General features: G+C 38.0%; 1 protein-coding gene and 1 pseudogene across 2 annotated transcripts; both read left to right on the top strand.

Moving 5' to 3' along the window:
- The first annotated feature begins 5,932 nt into the window (after window positions 1-5,932).
- LOC146481075 (uncharacterized) lies at window positions 5,933-16,809 on the top strand. Of its 2 annotated transcripts, none has more exons than XM_085108576.1 (4): window positions 5,933-6,155; window positions 11,493-11,831; window positions 12,323-12,463; window positions 15,687-16,809. In XM_085108576.1, exons 2-4 carry the CDS (start codon window positions 11,501-11,503, stop codon window positions 16,166-16,168), a joined length of 954 nt encoding a protein of 317 aa, XP_084964702.1. In that variant the 5' UTR covers window positions 5,933-6,155; window positions 11,493-11,500; the 3' UTR covers window positions 16,169-16,809. The 2 variants fall into 2 exon arrangements, with proteins under 2 accessions (XP_084964702.1, XP_084964700.1); XM_085108574.1 differs by lacking the exon at window positions 5,933-6,155 and adding an exon at window positions 8,344-8,391.
- A 3,108-nt stretch (window positions 16,810-19,917) lies between these two features.
- On the top strand, window positions 19,918-20,741 carry LOC146481074 (beta-1,3-galactosyltransferase 5-like; annotated as a pseudogene).
- Window positions 20,742-22,303: the final 1,562 nt, after the last annotated feature.

The raw sequence follows: 22,303 nt of genomic DNA, 5'->3' as shown, positions 1-22,303 counted from the left end.
GTGGTTGCGTGATTGGACCTGTGCCCCTTCCCATACTATCGCTGGGGAAGTGGAGTTGTACGAGCAGCTTACGCCCACTAAGGTGTACACAGTCCACAAAACAGGTGCAGAACAGGGCGACGTCACGTGTAGACTGTGTGGAAAATCTCCTGAGACGCTTACGAATGTGCTAGCGGGTTGCTCTGCTCTGGCCCAGTCTAAGTACCTAGAAAGACACAGCGCAACATTGAAAGTTCTCTTTTTCGAGATGACGAGGGATCTGAGGTTAATTGATTCAGTCCCTTCCTGGTACTCGTGTGCAGTGCCGAAACCAGTCTATGAGTCATCTGAGGCATTAGTGTTTTGGGATGTGCCAGTTTATGCTGAAGATACCATCGTCAAGGCTAACAGAGTGGACGCTCGATTTGTGGACCACAAGAATAAGAAGGTGTGGGCTGTGGAGATGTCCTGTCCGTGAATGGAGCATCGAGAAAAGTAGTCCGAAAAGAAGACGGCCAAGTACGGGCCACTGCGATTCGAGCTGAAGAAGTGGTATCCTGGCTATGGCGTTGAACATTGTAACATCATCACTGACGTGCTTGGGGGATGGTCAAGGGATGTAGACCTGACGATGAGGAAGTTCTTTGGCAGCAGGGGCTATGACGTATTGAGAAGGGTGCAGAGGGCTACCATCTCGAGTTCTGTCAAAATAGTTAGAACTTTAATAGCTACCGTCAATTGACTTTCTCTTAGCGAATAGCGTAGAGCTCAATATAGTTTTGGTATTAGAGAACTTTTATATTTTATGAAATTTTTACATTTTATCGCTATTTTTTTTAACTCAACAGTTTTCTTTTACAGTTCCTTAAGATCGCATAGGTTACGCCTCGCGCCCTATGTGGTTTTATTTTAGCATCCATACGTTTTTTAACTGCACATAATAATAATAATAATAATAATGATAATAATAATAATAATAATAATAATAATAATAATAGTAAATAATAATAATAAACCAAAAAATGGAACAAGTCCTCTCTGAAATGTATAACTCTAAAAGACCCTAAATGTTTAGAATCTTTCAATTAAGGTTATTTCGCGGTTAATGGTTAGCCGCTGAACAATGTCGATGACTCATTTCCAAAACTAACGACACGTCATTCTACTACACGACATGGCCAAACACGCATGCGCTGAATGTACATGGAGCAAGAACATACAGCTACTCATATAGCTATCATAAAGAAAGCAGCGGCTTACTATTATCTGGCCGGGAAAAAAAAAAACAGATGGTTAAGGTTGTAAGTGATCCTGTGTTTCGCCACAGCAAAGACCAGATAAAAACAAAAAAGAGAATTTTTTTGAATAAAATTTAAATTTTTATGTGGAAAACTTTCTTCTTTGGTCAGCGACGGAGTCAGTACAGCCAGCATTTTTAAAGCAAATGGTTGGCCGTTCTTGCTGAGCAATCCCTTCTGCGAGGTTTCGTCGTTTTCCGTATCCTGGGCAGCCTGCTTAATACGTTTCAGAAACCGGTCCTTGTTCAACAATACTGTAAATATGATCATAAAGGTAACTCCGCTTCGGAGCAAAACACTGATCATAAACTTTCTCCGCGTTCTACTTCTCACTGGTGAAAGAAGTTGTGTCAGAAAGCTGAGCATGCTGACCGGCTTCTTTTAGAGAGGCTTTGCTTGCTACTGTGACCACTGAGAAGACGTTGATTTTTTTAAACCAATGTATACGGCCGCGAATTGTAATAATGTAGTGAATTTTAATAACTATCAAGAATTTTAACAACAGCTGTCGTGATTTGTGATAACTGCAATTTTCACTCCTCTTCACTTTATTTACTTTTGCCACTGTTCTTACTTCCATCAATTGAATCTACAAGTACTTATTTAGTAGCAGGATGATCTCAGCAAGCTTGTAAGAGCTTTTCAGGGGAGATCACCCTTGGTTCTATTACTTTTGTAGTAAAAACATATACAATAAAGTTGTCCATCTTAAGGATAAGGCAGATACATACATGTAAAAGACCTAATTACATAAAATTTACAAGAGTTGCAACAGATTTTTTATGTCATTAAATTTCTAGACTTCTCATGCCTCGTAAGGATTATGAATTTTGTGTATTTTGCAATTTTCGGAACTGTCGTAAATTGTTATAACACATTGTCGAGTTTCTTAAAATAAAATCAGTCTCAAAATAAAACAAAATTATTCTTTTCTTTCAAACAAATAAAAAGGTAACCATATGTTTATATAACTTATTATAGGGCTCGCCAACACAATGGCTGCTATTTACTCGGTATTGGTGTGGCGCTTTTTTTTTTAGGGAACTAAGCAATGATGGCGATGACGGCAATCTGGGTTATATCTGCCTTAAGTTTATTTTTAAATCATATAACGGGGCAGTGAGGAGAAGGGTTACAGAAAAATACTCTTTTTTTCCGGTGTCTAAAAATAATGACACAAATTAATTTCAATTTCACTTTCTCTGTAGATGTAGTTTTTACCTGATTACAATTCATAACATCGGTTCAATCTATAGAGCATCGCCCAAGGCATTTGTTCCTACAGTGTCTTAAAGCAAAAAGTTTCAGTTACCCACATCGTCAAATGCTGTCTATTACCAAACTACGTAACTGAATAACAATCTGGTGAACCTTAAACGGTGGCCTGATTAGTGTGCGATTGTAAGGGCTATTCAGAACCTTATACTTTGGCACATCGATTCTATGAAACATCGCCGAAATATTTTTTCCCTATTTTCTTAAAGCAAATATCTCCAGTTCAGACCAAATGGTAGATATTCTGTTAATGAACCAAAACAACCACAAGATTTTAAACACAAAATGTCACCTAAAATGTTATCACATAAGTGTATTATTGTTTGTCACACGATTTAGTCACTTTGACATGTATATCGCGACGTTTCGACTGCTTACTGCTAGCCTTCATCAGGCGATGAGGTCGATTGGTTACGCGGCACCGTTTATATCACGATGGTCGGCTGTGATTGGTACATTTCGATCCTCACTGTTCCGGCGAGAAGTTGCTCACCCAGCAGTCCGTTGTTGTACCTCTCCGCCTGTTGAGTTTCTTGATCGTAGGCATCCACGCTTCGGGAATTTCAATTCCGCTGCCCCTGTTGACGTTATTAGGGTGAAGTCGTATGTGGATAGCTTCCTTGACCCTACGGGTGTACCAGTGACAGTCTCCATCAATAAACTTTCCCTCGTTCCAAAGCGGATAATGGCCGGTCTCAGAGACGGCGGAAGTCTGGGTACGGGCGAGTCATATATCCCTGTCGTGCTCTTTGATTCTCTCGTACATAGATCTCCCTGTTTCCCCGATGTAGACTTTACCGCATTCACAGGGAATCTTGTAAACCAGGCCATCTTGATTAGCCGGATCGACGGTGTCCTTAGGTCGCACCAAATGTGATGCGAAAGCCTTGTTTTAAAAAGGCAGCGGTAAAGAGGCTCCGATAAACCCTGTACGTAGGGTAAAACGACGGTGGATTTGAACTCTGCCACGGGCTCTTTCCTTGGGGCTGTTCTTGCCTTGGTGATCTTCTGCACAAAGGAAGAAGGATATCCGTTAGCGACCAATACAGATGACAGAAGCTTCTTCTCCTCAGAAGATGACTGATGGTTTGGTCACGAGAAGTTTTGCCAGGTCGTACAGACTATTCACATTACCGCGTTTTACTGATTGAGGGTGGTGTGAATCTTGCGCTAAGCATTGATCAGTGTGAGTTGGCTTCCTATTGACGCTGGTGGTAAGGCGGCTTTCTGGTTCTCTTGAAGCTGACGCGTCGTGAAAGGCGATCTTGCTGTCATTCTCGGTTTCTATGGTGAAACGGATGGTCGGTTGCTGACTGTTGAGGTTTTGTAGAAAGCTGTCAACTCTGTCTCGGTCCAGGATGGTGATAGTATCGTCCACGTAGCGCTTCCTTTACATATGATTTGTCTACTTTCTTGGCTAGCAGTTTGTCTCCCCAAAGAAGTAACTCGGATTTCACGGCGACGAACTCAGCTCACTTCGCATCCGTCATCAGCAGTGAGAAGATTAATGTATAGCCACGTTTCTATCGGGGATGCCGTACAAGCCGGCTACGGAAGCTGACCGCACGACGTTAACTCCTGCTCAAATTGCGGACCTCTAGACTTCGTATTGAGATCTACATACTTTCAGTATAATGGATCGATTTACGAACAACGAGAAGACGTAGCAATGGGGAGCCCGGTTTCCGCAGTTATTGCTAATCTCTACATGGAGATCTTGGAAGAGAAAGCAATAGAATCCGCGCCTTGCAAACCTAAGATCTGGCAGCGCTACGTGAACGATACTAGGAAGTTTAAGAAACGAGGACGGCAACGGTAACGAGAACGTCATTTAAAAATATAACTTCTCGTTTTTGTAATTCTTTCACAATCATTTAAATTTGTTTAACTTGGAAAATGCTGGGGAACTCTTCAGGAACTAAATTAGTATGAACGACGTCAAATTAACAAAAAATAAAGAAGATTTTGCGTCATACGCTCCCGTTCTCGAGAAAACCTAAAATTTGATCATTTCACGTTGTTGTTTTGCGAAGGACGGCAATTTAAGCAGCTGCGAATGTTATTTTAATATGAACGTCAGAGAAAGTAATCCGGCATTAAGTAATAGTATTACCTTATCCATACAAAATAGAGCATAGAATGTTTTAATCACAACATCGTTTCCAAACACTTTTGTTTTCCATAATATCCAGGATATTGCCATCCTACGGAGATTCACATATCGTCTACTATGAAACTATAGCAAATGCCTAAAATTCTCAAAGTCATTAACGTCTTCCTTTCTAAAATCCCCTTTGGACGAATACGATAGAAAAACATATTTCCTTTCAAGTGAAGACGCATCAGCTAACAGACTGACCAAAAGCGAATGAGCATGAAAAAAGGATGTCCTCAACAGTTGCTGAGAATAAATAAATAATAAAAAAAAAAAAACAGTAGAAGGGATTTGTTATTGTGTTTTATCAAGGTTTCAAAACACGTACAACTTAATAAGCCGGCTGATTCTGATAGATTTGCCAAAAATGTAAATTATTTATACATGAGAGACTATCGCAGAGTGCACGAACGCAATTTAAGCAGCGGCGAATGTTATTTTAATATGAACGTCAGAGAAAGTGATCCGGCATTAACTATTAGTATTACCTTATCCATACAAACTAGAGCATAGAATGTTTTAATCACAACATCGTTTCCTAACACTTTTATTGTCTTCTGTAATATCCAGGATATTGCCATCCTACGGCGATTCACATATCGTCTACGATGAAACTATAGCAAATGCCTACCTTTTTCTGACAAATACTCGCCTTTCGTTTCCTTTTGAAAATTCTCAAAGTCATAAACGTCTTCCTTTCTAAAATCCCCTTTGGACGAATACGATAGAGAAACATGTTTGCTTCCAAATGAAGACGCATTAGACGGTTCCAAAGAGGTCTGGCTCGGTTTCAACACTCATTTAAGAAAATTAAGGAAAGACAGTTCATTTATCATTGCGGGCATGTGGGCTGGTGAAATTAAAACAAAGGAAGTCAAATTGACACGAACAGAAGAAGCCGCATAGCTGAATCTGTAAAACGTAAATCAAGTTACAACTATTGTGCCGCTCAGTACAAATAACTGCTTGATAGGGTAACGTCCAGTAGCACGTAAACATACACTGCAGAGTTAATTATCTGATCCGTCAGTTATGACGTGGGATAATATTGCTAAGACGTAAAATAAGAGAACAAATGCATGCCACGTCTTACATAAAAGTCAGTCTCTTCAATTTCTTTTAAAAGTCTTTCGTGGAATTTTTCTTATTTGTCACTTTACTTAACAAGTGAGCGAGTTTTAATTAATAAACACATCGAAGAACTCTTTACAGTCGGACTTGGAGAAACTATAAGAGTGCCTCTGTTGGCTTTGACGTCGATGAACTGCAAATATAACAGGTTTAAAACATTTTATACGTCAAAACACGGTGCAGGTGCAGGCATAACATTCTGTTCACTGTATGTGTTCCGTCGTGTTTAATATCTCCAGCATTTAATGATAATTTCTCTGTCACTACAACTCGACTCTACAACAACCTCACACGTTAAGGGCCTTCTAATGTATTTGGTAAGAATGTTTTCATTTCTGTAGCTTTACAACTATAAAAGGGGTCATCGTCTATTTAGTGAGAATGTTCTCATTTTGAAGGTATAAGGACTGTTAAAGGATTCATAATTTGTTTGAAAACAGTGTTTTCATCCCGTTTACATGACAACTGTTATAGAATTCATAACGTATCTGGAAAGAAAGGTTTTATTCTTGTAGGATCAGAATGGTTACGAAACTTCTGTTACTTTTCGTGATGTCGAGCAAAGAGGGAAGAATCGAAAGCACGACAGTAACGCCAACGAAAACATTAGAAATGAATATTCACTATGTTGTGTAATCTATTTTGCGAATATTTCAATCCGTTCGACTTGTACAACTTGAACGAATTATACAGGAACATGATTAGTAGCAACGGCATTCAAGTCCAGAAAGAGAAACAAAATTTCATCGTCTTGATTCCACGTTCTCCTTCAAATTTCGAAATTTTGGGCATGCCAAGGAACTTAGGTAGCGACGACGGCAACGACCAAGGGAACGACACTAAAAAAAATATAACTTCATTTTACTTGGGTTACTTCGTGATTATGTTTACTCGTTTAAAACTGTCCGGAGTGCTAGTTTTTCCTGATAAATCCTATTGTGTTGCATCGCTGTCGTTGCCGTCGCCGTCCTCGTTGTTAAGTTCCCTTTGTTAGGAAGTCAGAAATATGTACTATTTACATACGTGCGTTGGGCGTTTGGTAGTCAATAAACAATGTGACAGAATTTTATCCAAGCTCTAGAGAAGACACCTTGTTTCTTTTTTCGTAGATTCAGGAAATATGTGTGTTCAACTGTCATGATGTTTATTATCGAAAAGCAATGGAAGACTTGTACTGTCTTTGGTTAAACTATCAGTTCAAAATAATTCACAAAAGAAATCACAAGACGTTTGGTCGCTATCCACCTTGTTCGTTTTATGGACCTTTAATTGAACATTAGATGATAAACGTTCAAGCTAACAGACTGACCAAAAGCGAATGAGCATGAAAAAAGGATGTCCTCAACAGTTGCTGAGAATAAATAAATAATAAAAAAAAAAAACAGTAGAAGGGATTTGTTATTGTGTTTTATCAAGGTTTCAAAACACGTACAACTTAATAAGCCGGCTGATTCTGATAGATTTGCCAAAAATGTAAATTATTTATACATGAGAGACTATCGCAGAGTGCACGAACGCAATTTAAGCAGCGGCGAATGTTATTTTAATATGAACGTCAGAGAAAGTGATCCGGCATTAACTATTAGTATTACCTTATCCATACAAACTAGAGCATAGAATGTTTTAATCACAACATCGTTTCCTAACACTTTTATTGTCTTCTGTAATATCCAGGATATTGCCATCCTACGGCGATTCACATATCGTCTACGATGAAACTATAGCAAATGCCTACCTTTTTCTGACAAATACTCGCCTTTCGTTTCCTTTTGAAAATTCTCAAAGTCATAAACGTCTTCCTTTCTAAAATCCCCTTTGGACGAATACGATAGAGAAACATGTTTGCTTCCAAATGAAGACGCATTAGACGGTTCCAAAGAGGTCTGGCTCGGTTTCAACACTCATTTAAGAAAATTAAGGAAAGACAGTTCATTTATCATTGCAGGCATGTGGGCTGGTGAAATTAAAACAAAGGAAGTCAAATTGACACGAACAGAAGAAGCCGCATAGCTGAATCTGTAAAACGTAAATCAAGTTACAACTATTGTGCCGCTCAGTACAAATAACTGCTTGATAGGGTAACGTCCAGTAGCACGTAAACATACACTGCAGAGTTAATTATCTGATCCGTCAGTTATGACGTGGGATAATATTGCTAAGACGTAAAATAAGAGAACAAATGCATGCCACGTCTTACATAAAAGTCAGTCTCTTCAATTTCTTTTAAAAGTCTTTCGTGGAATTTTTCTTATTTGTCACTTTACTTAACAAGTGAGCGAGTTTTAATTAATAAACACATCGAAGAACTCTTTACAGTCGGACTTGGAGAAACTATAAGAGTGCCTCTGTTGGCTTTGACGTCGATGAACTGCAAATATAACATGTTTAAAACATTTTATACGTCAAAACACGGTGCAGGTGCAGGCATAACATTCTGTTCACTGTATATGTTCCGTCGGGTTTTTATATATCCAGCATTTAATGATAATTTCTCTGTCACTACAACTCGACTCTACAACAACCTCACGCGTTAAGGGCCTTCTAACGTATTTGGTAAGAATGTTTTCATTTCTGTAGCTTTACAACTATAAAAGGGGTCATCGTCTATTTAGTGAGAATGTTCTCATTTTGAAGGTATAAGGACTGTTAAAGGATTCATAATCTGTTTGAAAACAGTGTTTTCATCCCGTTTAGTGACAACTGTTATAGAATTCATAACGTATTTGGAAAGAGAGGTTTAATTTATTCTTGTAGGATCAGAATGGTTACTAAACCTTCTGTTACTTTTCGTGATGTAGAGCAAAGAGGGAAGAAACGAAAGCACGACGGTAACGTCAACGAAAACGTCTCTTAAAAATACGTATTCACTTTATGTGATCTTTTTTTTCCCAAACCGTTTAACTTGCAAAATATGAAGGAATAGGACATTTTCGCTATGGCGTCATTTGTCTACAACTACCAGAATCCTTCAGTTTTTTGTTTTCTCATGCTAATTAGAGCTATTGTTCTTTGCTCTCCACTGGGATTACAAAATTTGAATTTGAAAAGGAAAAACAAAATGAATTCTGGTAGTTGTAGTCAAGTGACGCCATCATAAAAATGGCCTATTAAACAGGAAGATTCAGCGGTAAAGGCATTCAAGTCCAGAAAGTGAAAGAAAAATTCATCGCCTTGATCCCACGTTCTCCTTCAAATTTCGAAATTTTTGGCATTCCAAGGAACTTAGGTGGCGACGACGGCAACGACAAAGGGAACGACACCAAAAAAAAATATAACTTCATTTTACTTGGGTTACTTCATGATTATGTTTACTCGTTTAAAACTGTTCGGAGTGCTTGTTTTTCCTAATAAATCCTATTGTGTTGCATCGCTGTCGTTGTCGTCGCCGTCCTCGTTGCTTAAGTTCCCGTTGTTAGGAAGTCAGAAATATGTACTATTTACCTACGTGCGTTGGGCGTTTGGTAGTCAATAAACAATGTGACAGAATTTTATCCAAGCTCTTGAGAAGACACCTTGTTTCTTTTTTCGTAGAATCAGCAAAGATGTGTGTTCAACTGTCATGATGTTTATTATCGAAAAGCGATGGAAGACTTGTACTGACTTTCGTTAAACTATCAGTTCAAAATAATTCACAAAGGAAACCACAAGACGTTTGGTCGCTATCCACTTTGTTCGTTGTATGGACCTTTAATTAAACATTAGATGATAAACGTTCAAGCTAACAGACTGACCAAAAGCGAACGAGCATGAAAAAAGGGATGTTCTCAACATTTGCTAATAATAATAATAATAATAATAATAATAATAATAATAATAATAATAATAATAATAATAATAATAATAATAATAATAATAATAAAAACCAGTAGAAGGGGGTTGATATTGTGTTTTATTAACGTTTCAAAACACGTACAACTTAACAAACTAGCTTCTTCTGGTAGATTTGCCAAAAATGTAAATTATTTATACAAGAGAGACCATTGCAGAGTGCACGAACGCAACTTAAGCAGCGGCGAATGTTATTTTAATATGAAGGTCAGCGAAAGTGATCCAGCATTAAGTAATAGTATTACCTTATCGAAACAAAATAGAGCATAGAATGTTTTAATCAAAACATGGTTTCCAAAAACTTTTATTTTCTATAATATCCAGGATATTGCCATCCTACGGAGATTCACATATCGTCTACGATGAAATTATAATAAATGCCTACCTTTTTCTGACAAATACTCGCCTTCCGTTTTTATTTGAAAATTCTCAAAGTCGTTAACGTTTTCCCTAATTACACACATCTCGAAGAAAAAGATGCGTTTTCAACATTCTCCAGTTTAAAAGGATTTTCTAAACTCCCCTTTTGGACGAATACGATAGGAAAACATGTTCGCTTTCAAATGAAGACGCATAAGACGGTTCCAAAGAGGTCTGGCTCGACTTCAACACTCATTTAAGAAATTGAGGAAAAACAGTATTATTTCTCCTGCAGTAATAAATTAGTGATTTTCCTAGTAAAATACAGTAGTTCAACATGACAATATTATTTCAATATTTCCACTAACGCCCACAATTACATCTTTCAAAGATAAAGTAATATCTTCTTTCATAACGTCGTACCAAAAAAGCCTGAAATCATTCCAGAACACTTTTGATAACGGGCAAACAAATAACAGATGTTCTAAATCTTCTCCTGAAAAGTTGCAAAACGAGCAGACATCGGAATCCACTTTTCCTAGTTTCTTTAGCAGAATATTCGTGCAAATTATATAATTGGGTACCTTATCTTGAAAATCTCGCAGATACGTTTCCATACTGACATTAATTGGCAGAAGATAAATCTCAGATAATTCCTCTCGAGAAAGGAAAATGTATCCTGTAACCTCTTTGGACTATTTGATAAGGTAGCTTTTAATTGAATAAGCAAGTAATAGATAGTAATGTTTGCTTCTAGCTTCACCTGCATCAAAGAAAGTATTGTTGTGATAGAATCCCAACTTCTGAAAATTGCTGACATCATCTTCCTTATACCTTAAGAAATCTGAAATAGCCGACCTTAGACTATCCCACTGGAGAAAATTGCATTTTAAACTCGTAACTTTTGTAATAATATTTGGGGACTCTAAATTACTCTGAGATAAACCAAGTTACCTAATTGAAATCACATCTTAAAAAAATATATTTTGTAAAAAAACCGATTCTCCATCTATCCTAACGTCTTTATTGTTCCAAATAATTGAACCTCTACTATCCTTTTCAGAGAAAGCATTCCTAAAATCTTCTCAAAGTTAAGTCTCTTAATCTCTAATTACACTTTACAAGTTAGGAAAATAGATAGAAGCTTTTATACAACGAAATATTTGTATGTTTTGACGGTATTCGTGTGATATTTTCTTAGGCTGACATTTACAGGCAACTAAAGGTACCAAAATCTGGAACTCTCTCCCAATATCAATTACTTCCTCATCTAGTATTTTTTCGCCCTTAAGGAAAAAATGTTGCAGTTTTTATCTGTAAAATCAGGAATTGACCACTTACGCAGCATTTTATTTTCTATTTATTAATGACAGTCCAGGTGGCCTCTCTTATAAGCCAGGTGGTTTCTTGAGGTCTCTTCGCCATAACCCTGACTTTCTAAATTAAATAATTTTTTTTCTAATAAGGCAAATAAATGATGAAGATGATGATGATGAATCCACGAATTTGGTTGTCAGTTTCGTTGCTTATGTCCGGGATTGTTCCTGATGTAGCCGCTGACCAATGCCATGAAAAAGAATACTCCATGTATGGAATGTTCCTTAAAGGCCACACGTTTAAAACGGTTCAGGCTGGATTTCCAGCTGAGTGTTATCTCAGATGCGAGCAAGAGATTAGATGCCAGAGCTATAACGTCATCATTGGCAGAAATATCTGCGAGCTGAACTCCAGAACAAAAGAAGCCAGACCAGAAGACTTCATGCCTGATCGGCACAGATTCTACATGAGGCGTGCATTTGACCGAGGTAATTTTCTAGATTCCAAGTATCTTTCAATGAGTTTGCAGGTGATTCCTTAAATGTATATAAAGGCACCGTGCTCTTATGGAAGGCGTGGGATGATTAATAATTAATCTGTAATCTCCATCAAGCAACAGTTTTATAGATTATCAGCTCCAGAGTATGCAGTATAAACTACTATTTGGTCGCGAAAATATCACAATAGGATTTGTTTAGCTCCAACTTACTGAGCTGAAAATATCTTATGCTTAAAATTATGCTTTTCAAGGGTAGATCGCGAGCTATGGTCAAATAATGTTGCGATTATGGCGTTTTGGCTGTAGACCACGGTATATTTTTAAAAGGTACTTAAAAGTACCTATGCATCTAGTTTAAAAAACCTATCTTTTTGCTATGTGCTTCCACAGTACGCCGTAAAGAAATTTTTCAACTTGCTGAGTCCATCCTGTTGTTATTGAAGATAATGATTTTGATCGTTTTCTTCTCTTATCGTGCAGCACCGTTAGGCTCCATTAAAGACCTTGCTGCCGAATCATGTAGTGAAATTATGGCAAGTGAAGGAGACGAAATGGCTAAAAACGAGCACTGGATTTACTCAGATGGAAATGGCGGTCAGGTAATCCTGGCTAAATGTGAAGGTACGGCATTTTTCAAAAGTTTACCGACCCTGAATCTCGAATGTTTTGACCCGTTTTCTCAAGGAGTGCCTTGGGAGCTTGCCTTTGGTACCCATCATCTTCAAACCAAAGATGCACAAGAAGACTGCTTGCGGGAAATTAACATAGCTTTGTACTCGGGATAAGCTACCTATATCTGCTCGATACAGACAAGAGGTCATTTTGCAGAAACAGCTTCAGTTGCCTATAAATGTCAAGCTTTAGTCACATATGGTATATCGGAGAGAAAAATGGAAATCTTAGGAGAATAATTCCAAGCCCTACCCCCACTATTTATTCAAGTTTGACCAGGCATAGTTTACCGTACTTTTTCCAAAGTCAGGTTCTTATTTGTCCGCCAACCTTAAACAGTGTATTTCTGCCCACTTGGTAGGCAGATTAAAATATTTAACAATCATTGGACGAGGTTGAGCAAAGTATCGTTGTTTGTCAGTAGCGAGAAGATCAGTTATTTGCCAAAGCCGAAGGCTGAGTAAAATAACTGATCTTCTAGGCACTAACAAATCACGATATTTTTCGATAACCGAGTTTAATCATTGTTTTATCATTCGACCAACGATTTTTTTTTCTGGCTTCAGCGTAAAATTTCCTCAGGAGAATTGCCAACTTGTCTTTCGATGACACGAGTGAGCTAGGCAACTTTTGCTGCCTTTTTTAGTATTCTCACTGTTCTACCCACAGGTCACCAAAGCGTATGTGACGCAGGTTACCATGCAAGCGTGATTTAAGAGTTTGTATGGCGTTAAAGGGGAAGTATCACGAAAATTTGCTGTTTGACTGTCAGCAGAAACAACGAAATAGTTGTCAAGTTTGTTAAAAATTATCACCCCAGTGGCTAGAGACAGGGTTGGCCGGTTTGGATTGAAACTTGAAAAATATTAGGCTAATTTTTTTCAAGTTCTCGCATTTTTCTTTCCAAAATGCACAAGTTGTTTCTTTCATGAATTAAGTTGATTTCTTTCCTCTCGTTATTCTAGAATTATTTGGCAGGTGATTGAAGGTCTTTTTTCATCATTTTAACAAAAGATATCAAAAACCCCATGATATTTCCCCTTTAAAATTGAATCGAAATTTAGGCAACAATATTCCCACAAAACCCACAAAAAATATAATTAAGGACGGTGCCTACTATTGTTACTGCGCATACGTTCTGCGCATCGCGAGATACTCGGGTTTCCTATGGGTGGTGCCTACTAATACAGGAATATTTTTGCACGGTTTAAAACTATTCGGAGAAAGCAGAACTTACCAAATGCTTTTGGTATCTCAAAAGAAAATTGGGGGTAACCATGCATTTTTCAGAGAAAATTAAGCTTCAATTTAGGAAAAAATCCCATACATTGCTTTATATTTTGGCACTTTTTAGAGATATTGTTGCTTAATTATCTCTGAAAAATGCGTTGTTACCCCCAATTTTCTTTTTGGATTCCAATGGGCCTTGCTAAGATCTGCTTTTCCCGCATAGTCATAAACCGCACAAAAATACCTCGGTATTAGTAGGCACCGTCCTTAAGTCTGAAAAAGCTTACCCGGTGTGTTTTGCTGTGTTTTTAATGCTTCTCAGTACTTCCAAACGCTGTTTTGAGCGGTTTTTCTCTCAGCAGCTGGTCCACGTGCATCACTGTATCCGAAAATGGGCTACCCAGGAAGGACCGCACATCATCCTTCTTGCCATATGGTGAGGCAGGTAAGCGAGAGCTTACGTTTCAAGCAAATTTTAGCGAGGTTTTCGAAGTGCTCTCCTTTCAGGCCAAATTTCATTCAAATTCGATTTGCAGTTGCCCACCTTTCCATTAACATAAGACAGTGATTCACGTGGACCAGCTGCTGAGAGATAAACTGCTCAAAACAGCGTTTGGAAGTACTGAGAAGCATTGAAAACACAGCAAAACACACCGGGTAAGCTTTTTCAGACTTTATTATATTTTTTGTGGGTTTTGTGGGAATATTGTTTTCTAAATTTCGATTTAATTTTAACGCCATACAAACTCTTAAATCACGCTTGCATGGTAACCTTTGTCACATACGCTTTGGTGACCTGTGTTCTACATAACTCAGGGAAGCGATCTGCCATTTTCACACAAGAGCGTGGTTACAATTACGCATGCGCAGAATATAATTTGCAGCAAAACATTGTTGAGGCCCTGTTAGGGTTTTAGGATTACGGATTATTGGCTACCTAATTTAAAGATTATGGATTATTTGTGTTGCATTTCAAAATTATGGATTATTATCGGTCATTATCGAATCGACTATTTTTACATAAAATTGTATTAAAAGGTTATAAAAGCTATAAAAAGAAAGACACATACTTATCTCCAGTGAGGTCTCTTGGTCAAAATTCCGAGCCCGCGATGCCTGTATATTATAGGTCATAACACTTTCATGAACACACGCGTTGAAAGGTCACCGCCTAAGTAACCACCCCTACGTTTCATCAGGGGTATGGAAATGCAATCTTTTGAATTTCTGATACACAGTACCTACAATCAACTACAAAAGGGTTGGGATAAATTTGCACTTACGATGTTTCCCTAGGCACGCCACAGAACACCACCCTTTTACAATGGTGAGCCTGTGTAATAAAATGGCTTGTGGATTTCAACATTGTCTCCTGGGGAGGGGTGGGATTAGTAAGATGGGCTTTAAACGAAAAACATGGCTTCATTGGTCAGCCACACTAAAATTAGCAAGACGTTTTGTACTTGATTGTAAGGCTATTCATGTAACATAATTCTTTTAATTTGGGATTATTATATATAGATTGTGTTAGATTTTTATTTTAGAGGTATATTTTTCTTTTTACAAAATTGGGGTACTGATTATTTCCAAAAGTTACCCAGGATAATGGATTATTCAGACCCCCCTAGCAGGTCCTCACTGTTAGAGAGTATTGCACATGAGCAAACCATTATTTATAAACAATTATTTGTAGGCCGCTTGATTAGCTCTCGGCCAATGAAAATGGAGAAAAAATGCATCGAATGATAATAAGATTTGCTGTTTGAAATAAAACGTTTTTAGCAGAACTTTGTTATGGTGGTGCTTGCTTTTCAGCTTTTTTCAAAGTATAAAATAGCAATGAATGAGCCAATAAAACACGACTCATACCTGTACAATGGAAAACTAAGGTATACCTATTCGCTTTTGGAAATAGAGGTTGATGTAGTATTTTCACTTTTAGACAACTGGCAGAAAATCAACGCAGATCCTGTTTGCTTTGGAGGCAAAAATGAATCTTACGGTGCTTTCTACATCACCAAGACTGGCCATGTCAATACCATGAAGCTTGTTCATAAAAATGGGTCGATACACTGCAACCCGATTGATGGTGATTCCTATTGGACCTGCACGCATTCAGATTATTCTAACAAGCTGATGACAATGATAGCAAACGCCCGCAAAGAAGCCCTTTTGCCACCGACAGAAGACTTGGAAGGATTTCCTAATTACGGTGAACGTGCTATTTGCCAGAAGCCGCACTTTTACAGTCTTGAAGGGATTGGCATCAAATCCCCACAGTTGGTCTTTCACAATCTTTCAAACCCATTGTTTTTGTCACGTGGCCAGGAGTTGCAGGTCTGGTATGGGCAGGACTTGGTAAACTGTTGGGACGCATTCAACACTGGTACCACCTGCGTTGATGTGTATGCTTGGTATATATAAACAGCAGCAGACTAGAACAACGAAGCTACATGGATAGTTAACAATACAAAACAACCAAACTGTTCTCTTTTTTTTCCGCTTTAAATTACGTTCATCACTCTCGTTAACTTTTGTAGTTCAGTTTGAGCATCACTCAAGTTAGATTTTCTATTTTGTTATATTAACAGGTATTATAAGCTTACAAAGAAAATGAATGGTAAAGTGGATTACATGTAAAGTTAAACCTGATATTTAAATTAATCGACACAGTTGGATGGCATGGTTGGTAAAAACTAAGAGACGGTGCTGTGTACTTTGCATGGCAACGCTTGACGTATTCAGGTGTAACCCGATTTATTAAAAACTGAGTCATTGTATAATGCAATTCGAAGGATTTGATTGGCTTAGCGGCCATGGTATATGAGCCATTATACCATGGCCGAGAAATGGCGACTATTAAAATTGCCTTCTGGTTGTTCTTGCACAGCGAAATCAGTAAGATATAGCAATATTTCTTGATTGTTTTTAATAAAACAATTATTCCACTTGCGCTTGTTGGATATGTGATGATTATAGCCAACTTGGCGCTATGCGCCTCGTTGGCTATCTATCATCTCATATCCAATGCGCGCTCGTGGAATAATTGTTAAATATGTAAGGAAAGCATTCATAAAAGGAAGTAGATCGTAGCCGCATTCTTGACCATGTTTAATCTTTCTTTTTGGGTGAGAAACACAATTATAATTACACACAGCGGAAGGTTCAATCCCTTACCCTTTCACGTTCCAACATTTTTTAAAAACAGGTCTGTATTATATATGACCACCCCCCCTCCCCAACCTTACCCTCAGTGTAACCCTCTATAAAGTGGTGCTTCTTCCCACCCGGTACCCACCCCTGGCTCTCAGTTTCATTGCTTTCTATGTTTTTTTCTATTTTTGTGTATGAAAATTCAAAGTTAGGATCTCAACTTTACTGGTCATCTCGAGGCAAGGTTCATAGCATTTAGACGTTGATGTCAGATGAAGGATCCAAACAAAATCACAATAAAAATAAGTGTATATCTTTTGTCTCACGATGTAGTCACTTTTGAGATGTAAGTCGCGACGTTTCGACTGAACCATTTATATCAAGATGGTTGGCTGTGGTTGGTGCATTTCGATCCTCACTGTTCCGGCGAGAAGTTGCTCCCTCAAGCACCAACCACAGCTGACCATCGCGATATAAATGGTGCCGCGTGACCAGTCGACCTCATCGCTGATGAAGGCTAGCAGTAAGAAGTCGAAACGTCGCGATTTACATCTCAAAAGTGACTACATCGTGAGACAAACGATAATACACTTATTGTTATTGTATCTACCACGATGATTAACAATAACCTCTTTCTCGCCAAAATCACAATATTTTATCGTCAGTTACAAACAGAGTCATTTTAAAGCAACTGGCGAGGCTCCGATACTCCCTGGATATAGGGTGATATTTAAAAGAAAACTTTAGGGGTTTGGGGCACGTTAAAGGTGGTTCCCACGAAATAAAATTGATTGTAAAATTTGTCTCAAACTATCTGTTATTGTTTTTACAACAAAATACATGTTTGTTTGTTTTTTAAATGTAATAAAAAAAAAATGGGTCACCGTGCCCGTGAAAGAGCTATGATCACTTAAGTTACCCCATAATTGCTTGCAATATTCTCTTTCAAATATAAGTCCATTCTGCCATGTTTGGTGGCAACAGAAATTACACAGTTAAAGTAGAACTTGGAAAAACAATATACATAGAATGTATGACGCACAAGCTGCAATTTAAGATGAATTTCTTGAGGAAGCACAGCATGAAGTAGTGTTGACCCAAACGTTTCTTACGCGCGTGTTATCAGTATCACTATTTTATGCCCATGTGTAGTGGGCAAGCTCACATTTCTGGCAGATTCTTAAAAAAAAAATCTTTAAACATAACGAGGACAATACTATCAAATAAAATATAATATTTTCCTACAATAATTTTCTAAATAGATATTTTAATTTTTCCTAAACGACACCGTAAACCATCTTTTTTAAGTCGTTATTTTAACTTAGCCATTATTGTGTTCAATTTAGAAAATTGACGAGAGAAAATTAGTTGTAGCGAGAAATACAAGCTTGCTCACCACCCACATGCATAAAATAATGGAACTGACTGAACACGCACGCATGTAACGTTTTGGGTCAATTCTGCTTCATATCGAGCTTTCCTGTAATAAAAAAAATTTCATAATTGCTCCTTATATGTCATACCTTCCATCTTAAAAGTTTTTCTAAGTTGTGCTTTATTTTTGTTGCCACTGGACATGGCAAGAACTGGTTAAGGTTTCTTGAGTGGATCGTACCTCTTTCGCGGGCACCGTGACCTATACTTTGTACTGCTTTTTTTGAAATAAGACGTACTAGTAAACAATCACAGAGAAGTTTGAAAAACTTCTAACGATAACTTTCAATTATTCACTGTTTTGATGACTTGTCCTTCCTTCACCCCTATTAGAAAGGTCGCCTTTTCATTTCTCTAGCATATTTCCAGCATAAGAGCATACGTTGATTCAACTGTTTCACAATTATTGTTGTGGACCGCGGTTAAATTCTTAACCGTGCATGAAATAAATTGATTAAATTTATTTGACTTCGTTTCGTCGAGAGAAGAGAGCTCTCTAATCATGATTCCATCATGAACGTTTTTAAATTAACACTGGACTTCTGAGTAATCATTGTAGTTTTGGTAAGGAATAAAATGTAAGAATTGTTAAAGACACCTCGTTTTTTTGATGTATCATGAAAGTTCTTCCTATAGCTAAGAGAGCGCCTTTCCTAGAAAAATATAAAACACAAAGACAAGCGCTAGCGCTGCCATACTATAATTCCAACACCTCTTTTATTTGCGACTCGACATTAACCTTAACTTACAACACAGGTACACCAGTACTATATCTTGAGCTAATTTTGGATAAATACTTTTATCCTTAAACAAATTTTACATTTAATGCGAGCCAGTTTAAGAGCCTTATTACGATTTGACGGAACAGGCCATTTTAAAGGCACCTCTTGCAAAAAATTTCGGGGTAATCGTTCACAACCCAGCCTTCTCGAGAACAGCCTTTGACGGAACCAATGACAACGACTTTCACATATTCGTTATCACAGCTTTAGTTCCCGTTTACTTCTGAATTATGGTGGCCATTTACGATCGTTTAAAATACCTTAATATCAAGATTTTATTAGCCCGCATCCTTTGAAAAACGCTTTCCACAATACTGAATTAAGTTTGGTTGGTTTTGATTTTGCTTTTTTTGTCGTCTCTTAAGAGCTGACAACTTGCTATTTCAACCACAAGTAGAAATGCAAGCAGTTAATACTCAGTTCGAACTCTTTTCACATCCTGAACCAGAATGCTATCATTACTTTACGACTGTCGCTATTTAATTTTCTGGAGGTGATTACTCTGAGAAGTAAACGGTATGTTGGTTATTTTAAATAAGTATACTTTAATATCTGCCAACAGGAATGAAACTGAAACCAACTTATTCTTTCGTCACTCTTCTTCCAGCTCTTTTGAAAGACAACCTATTAAAGCCTTCCTCAAAGATGTCCTTAAGGAGTCTTGCACAACTTATCCACACACCAATAAGGACTGTAAAGCGGAGAAAGTTCATTATCAGTCTGTTGCTGCTAAGCGGGGTTTTTTTTACCATCATTTTTTAAAGTATTGGTGAGTAAGGACCCGTATATGACAGCTGTCAAGGATTTGCAAGACCAGAAAGTCTTACAGAAGGGATTATTCAACAAAAACAACAATTCTCTGGCTTTAAAAAATGAAAGCTTTGACAGCGTCACCGAGCAAAGAAAAGGCCCTTCCACATAAGACATATTTAACATCTCGAGAACGATGCACCCAAAAGGTATTTATTTTGATTATGGTACCAAAGCACCCTGCTTCATTTGATAGAAGATCAGTTATTCGCAAAACATGGGGAACTGATCCATCAATGAAGACAAGATGACACAAGATGGAAGACAGTGTTTCTTCTCGGTCAAGTCACAGGTAACAGCGTCCAGAATGATGAACACTTGGAAGCTGAGAGAATGATGCACAGAGATCTAATACGAGGACCTCAAAGGGAGCATTATTATAATCTTACCTTGAAGACGCAGATGGGACTGGAATGGGCATCAAAATACTGCGATTTTCAGTACTTACTCAAGGCTGCTGATGATGTGTTTGTTAATCCGTATTTGTTGACGGACTTAATCTACAAAAGTCTGTCACACCTAAAACAAAACTTTACACGGGAAAGTGTCAGCATGACGGGATTCCTCGTCGCAAAGGGAAGTATGAAGTGTCCAAAACAAGTTATCCAGATTACTGTCTCGGAGCATATCTGTTATCACCAGACCTAGTCCACAAGTCAGTGGAAATGTTTGATGTCAAGAAGGAGCCTTTCAAAATGGAAGATGTTTTCATTGGTATGGGGATTGAAAAAATGGGTGATGTAAAGGCCAAGGATCGCGGATCGTTTCGTCACAACAAACGTTGGAAACTTTTCCCGAACGCTTTTGCTCAACTTTAACCTCAGCAAAATGCATGGGGAAACTTTTCAACCTTGCGATGAAAACTGGAGGAAATAATACCGAACATTAAGATGACAAACAAACGGACGTAACACTTATATTATGCTCTCTGTTTTGTCCGCCGAAGCTCTCAGATGTTTGAATTAAACCTTTGAACTTCGTCGGTACACTGGTCTCTACAAATTTTAGAATTTCTCTTAGTAAAGGTTTCTTCCAAGTTAAAATGAAAGTAATATACCATTATCAGAAGGGGACGAAATATTCTCTTTCAAGATTGATTAACATGTCTTTGAAGAGTTTTCGTACAGATGATGCTAACTCCCATAATATTTTTTGGAACAAAGATACAAACTGGCCGTCAATATAATCTCAAGAACGCATCCGTCAATGTAAACTACGTGATGGGGTGAGAAGTCGATTTTACAGGAAAACCTAGATCTATCCTCTCCTTGGGACGTTTCATCAAGTACCTTCTTGTAAGTGCCAACAAAGAGAGATTGTCACTGACTTAGCATGGTTCCCTACTCGGCTCAGAATGTAGTTACTTGATTCTATGAAGACTCAACCGGAACAGTTTGATAAATTTGGACTACCTGTGTCTACTTACGCTATCAGCAGCACTGTAAAATATATGCTCTGTAATCAGGTTTTTAAAAGGCAACTAGTTGCAAGCTAAGGTTACAATGTTTGATGTTTAATGTTTAACAATGATACGCGTTGTTTGTGATGGCGTTGGTCTTTCAGCCAACTCATATAAACTTTAAAATATTTTTCCATTCTCTCATGCAACTCCTTCCACCATATCTCAATCTAAAAAAGATATTTGAATTAAAATTACCGCTTGGTCTCATTTTACATTTTACTCACAGGGGTGTAGACACAATTTTTTAAGGGAGAGGTGGAGGGGGCTTGATGACCTTCACAAGGTGCATGCCCCCAGATACAGGTAAGACTAGGTAAGGCAGGAAAGGCTGTTTGCAGCATTCTCCACAATAGTAAAGGTCCATGTATTTCAAACAGAATAATAGCATACCTGGTTTGATGTTGAAGGGCCATAGAGAACAGCTTCATGTGGATCCACACTGTTGTGTAGGAAAGTATTAACGCATGGTAACCATGCTCCCTGTTTCAGTGCCTTTACCTAGTACTGTTTAATATAAGCGTGTTTTACGTTTCGATGCAGGGGACCACACGACGGAAAATAAACTGTTTCTGAATACGTTTCGTTGATGGATCTCTTGTAGTAGTAATGCACGTGCCAGACGTCACTTTATGTTAAATAAACCAGGCCCAAACAAATAAGCCCTTTGTCGTAGTGTCAGCCCTGCAATCAGTTTTGTTCGTCGGAGACCCAGGGGCAGTTAGTCGGGTGGAAAGGATTTTTGTGGGCGAAAGTTGTATATTCGCCTATGAAAATCCGCTTCACCCGACTAACTGCCACTGGGTCTTCGAGGATGAATTCTATGCAGTAACTGTTGTTTTTTTTTCTATGCCTGGCAGTGTTATATAATGGACAATAGAGCCTTTATCACGGAGAAAATTGACAACGTTTCTGAGTTTG

Source organism: Pavona decussata, unplaced genomic scaffold, assembly GCF_977016875.1.
Source record: "Pavona decussata unplaced genomic scaffold, jaPavDecu1.1 SCAFFOLD_51, whole genome shotgun sequence".
Classification (NCBI taxonomy): Eukaryota; Metazoa; Cnidaria; class Anthozoa; order Scleractinia; family Agariciidae; genus Pavona; species Pavona decussata.
Note: the sequence above shows the minus strand (reverse complement) of the source record. Positions and strands in the feature narration are given on the sequence as shown.

Excerpts from the sequence above, each read along its gene's own strand:
- LOC146481075 (XM_085108576.1), top strand. The coding sequence starts at position 11,501 with ATGATGAAGATGATGATGATGAATCCACGAATTTGGTTGTCAGTTTCG. Across the intron at positions 11,832-12,322 it reads GAGGCGTGCATTTGACCGAG|CACCGTTAGGCTCCATTAAA; the intron begins GTAATTTTCTAG and ends CTTATCGTGCAG. Across the intron at positions 12,464-15,686 it reads AATCCTGGCTAAATGTGAAG|ACAACTGGCAGAAAATCAAC; the intron begins GTACGGCATTTT and ends TTTCACTTTTAG.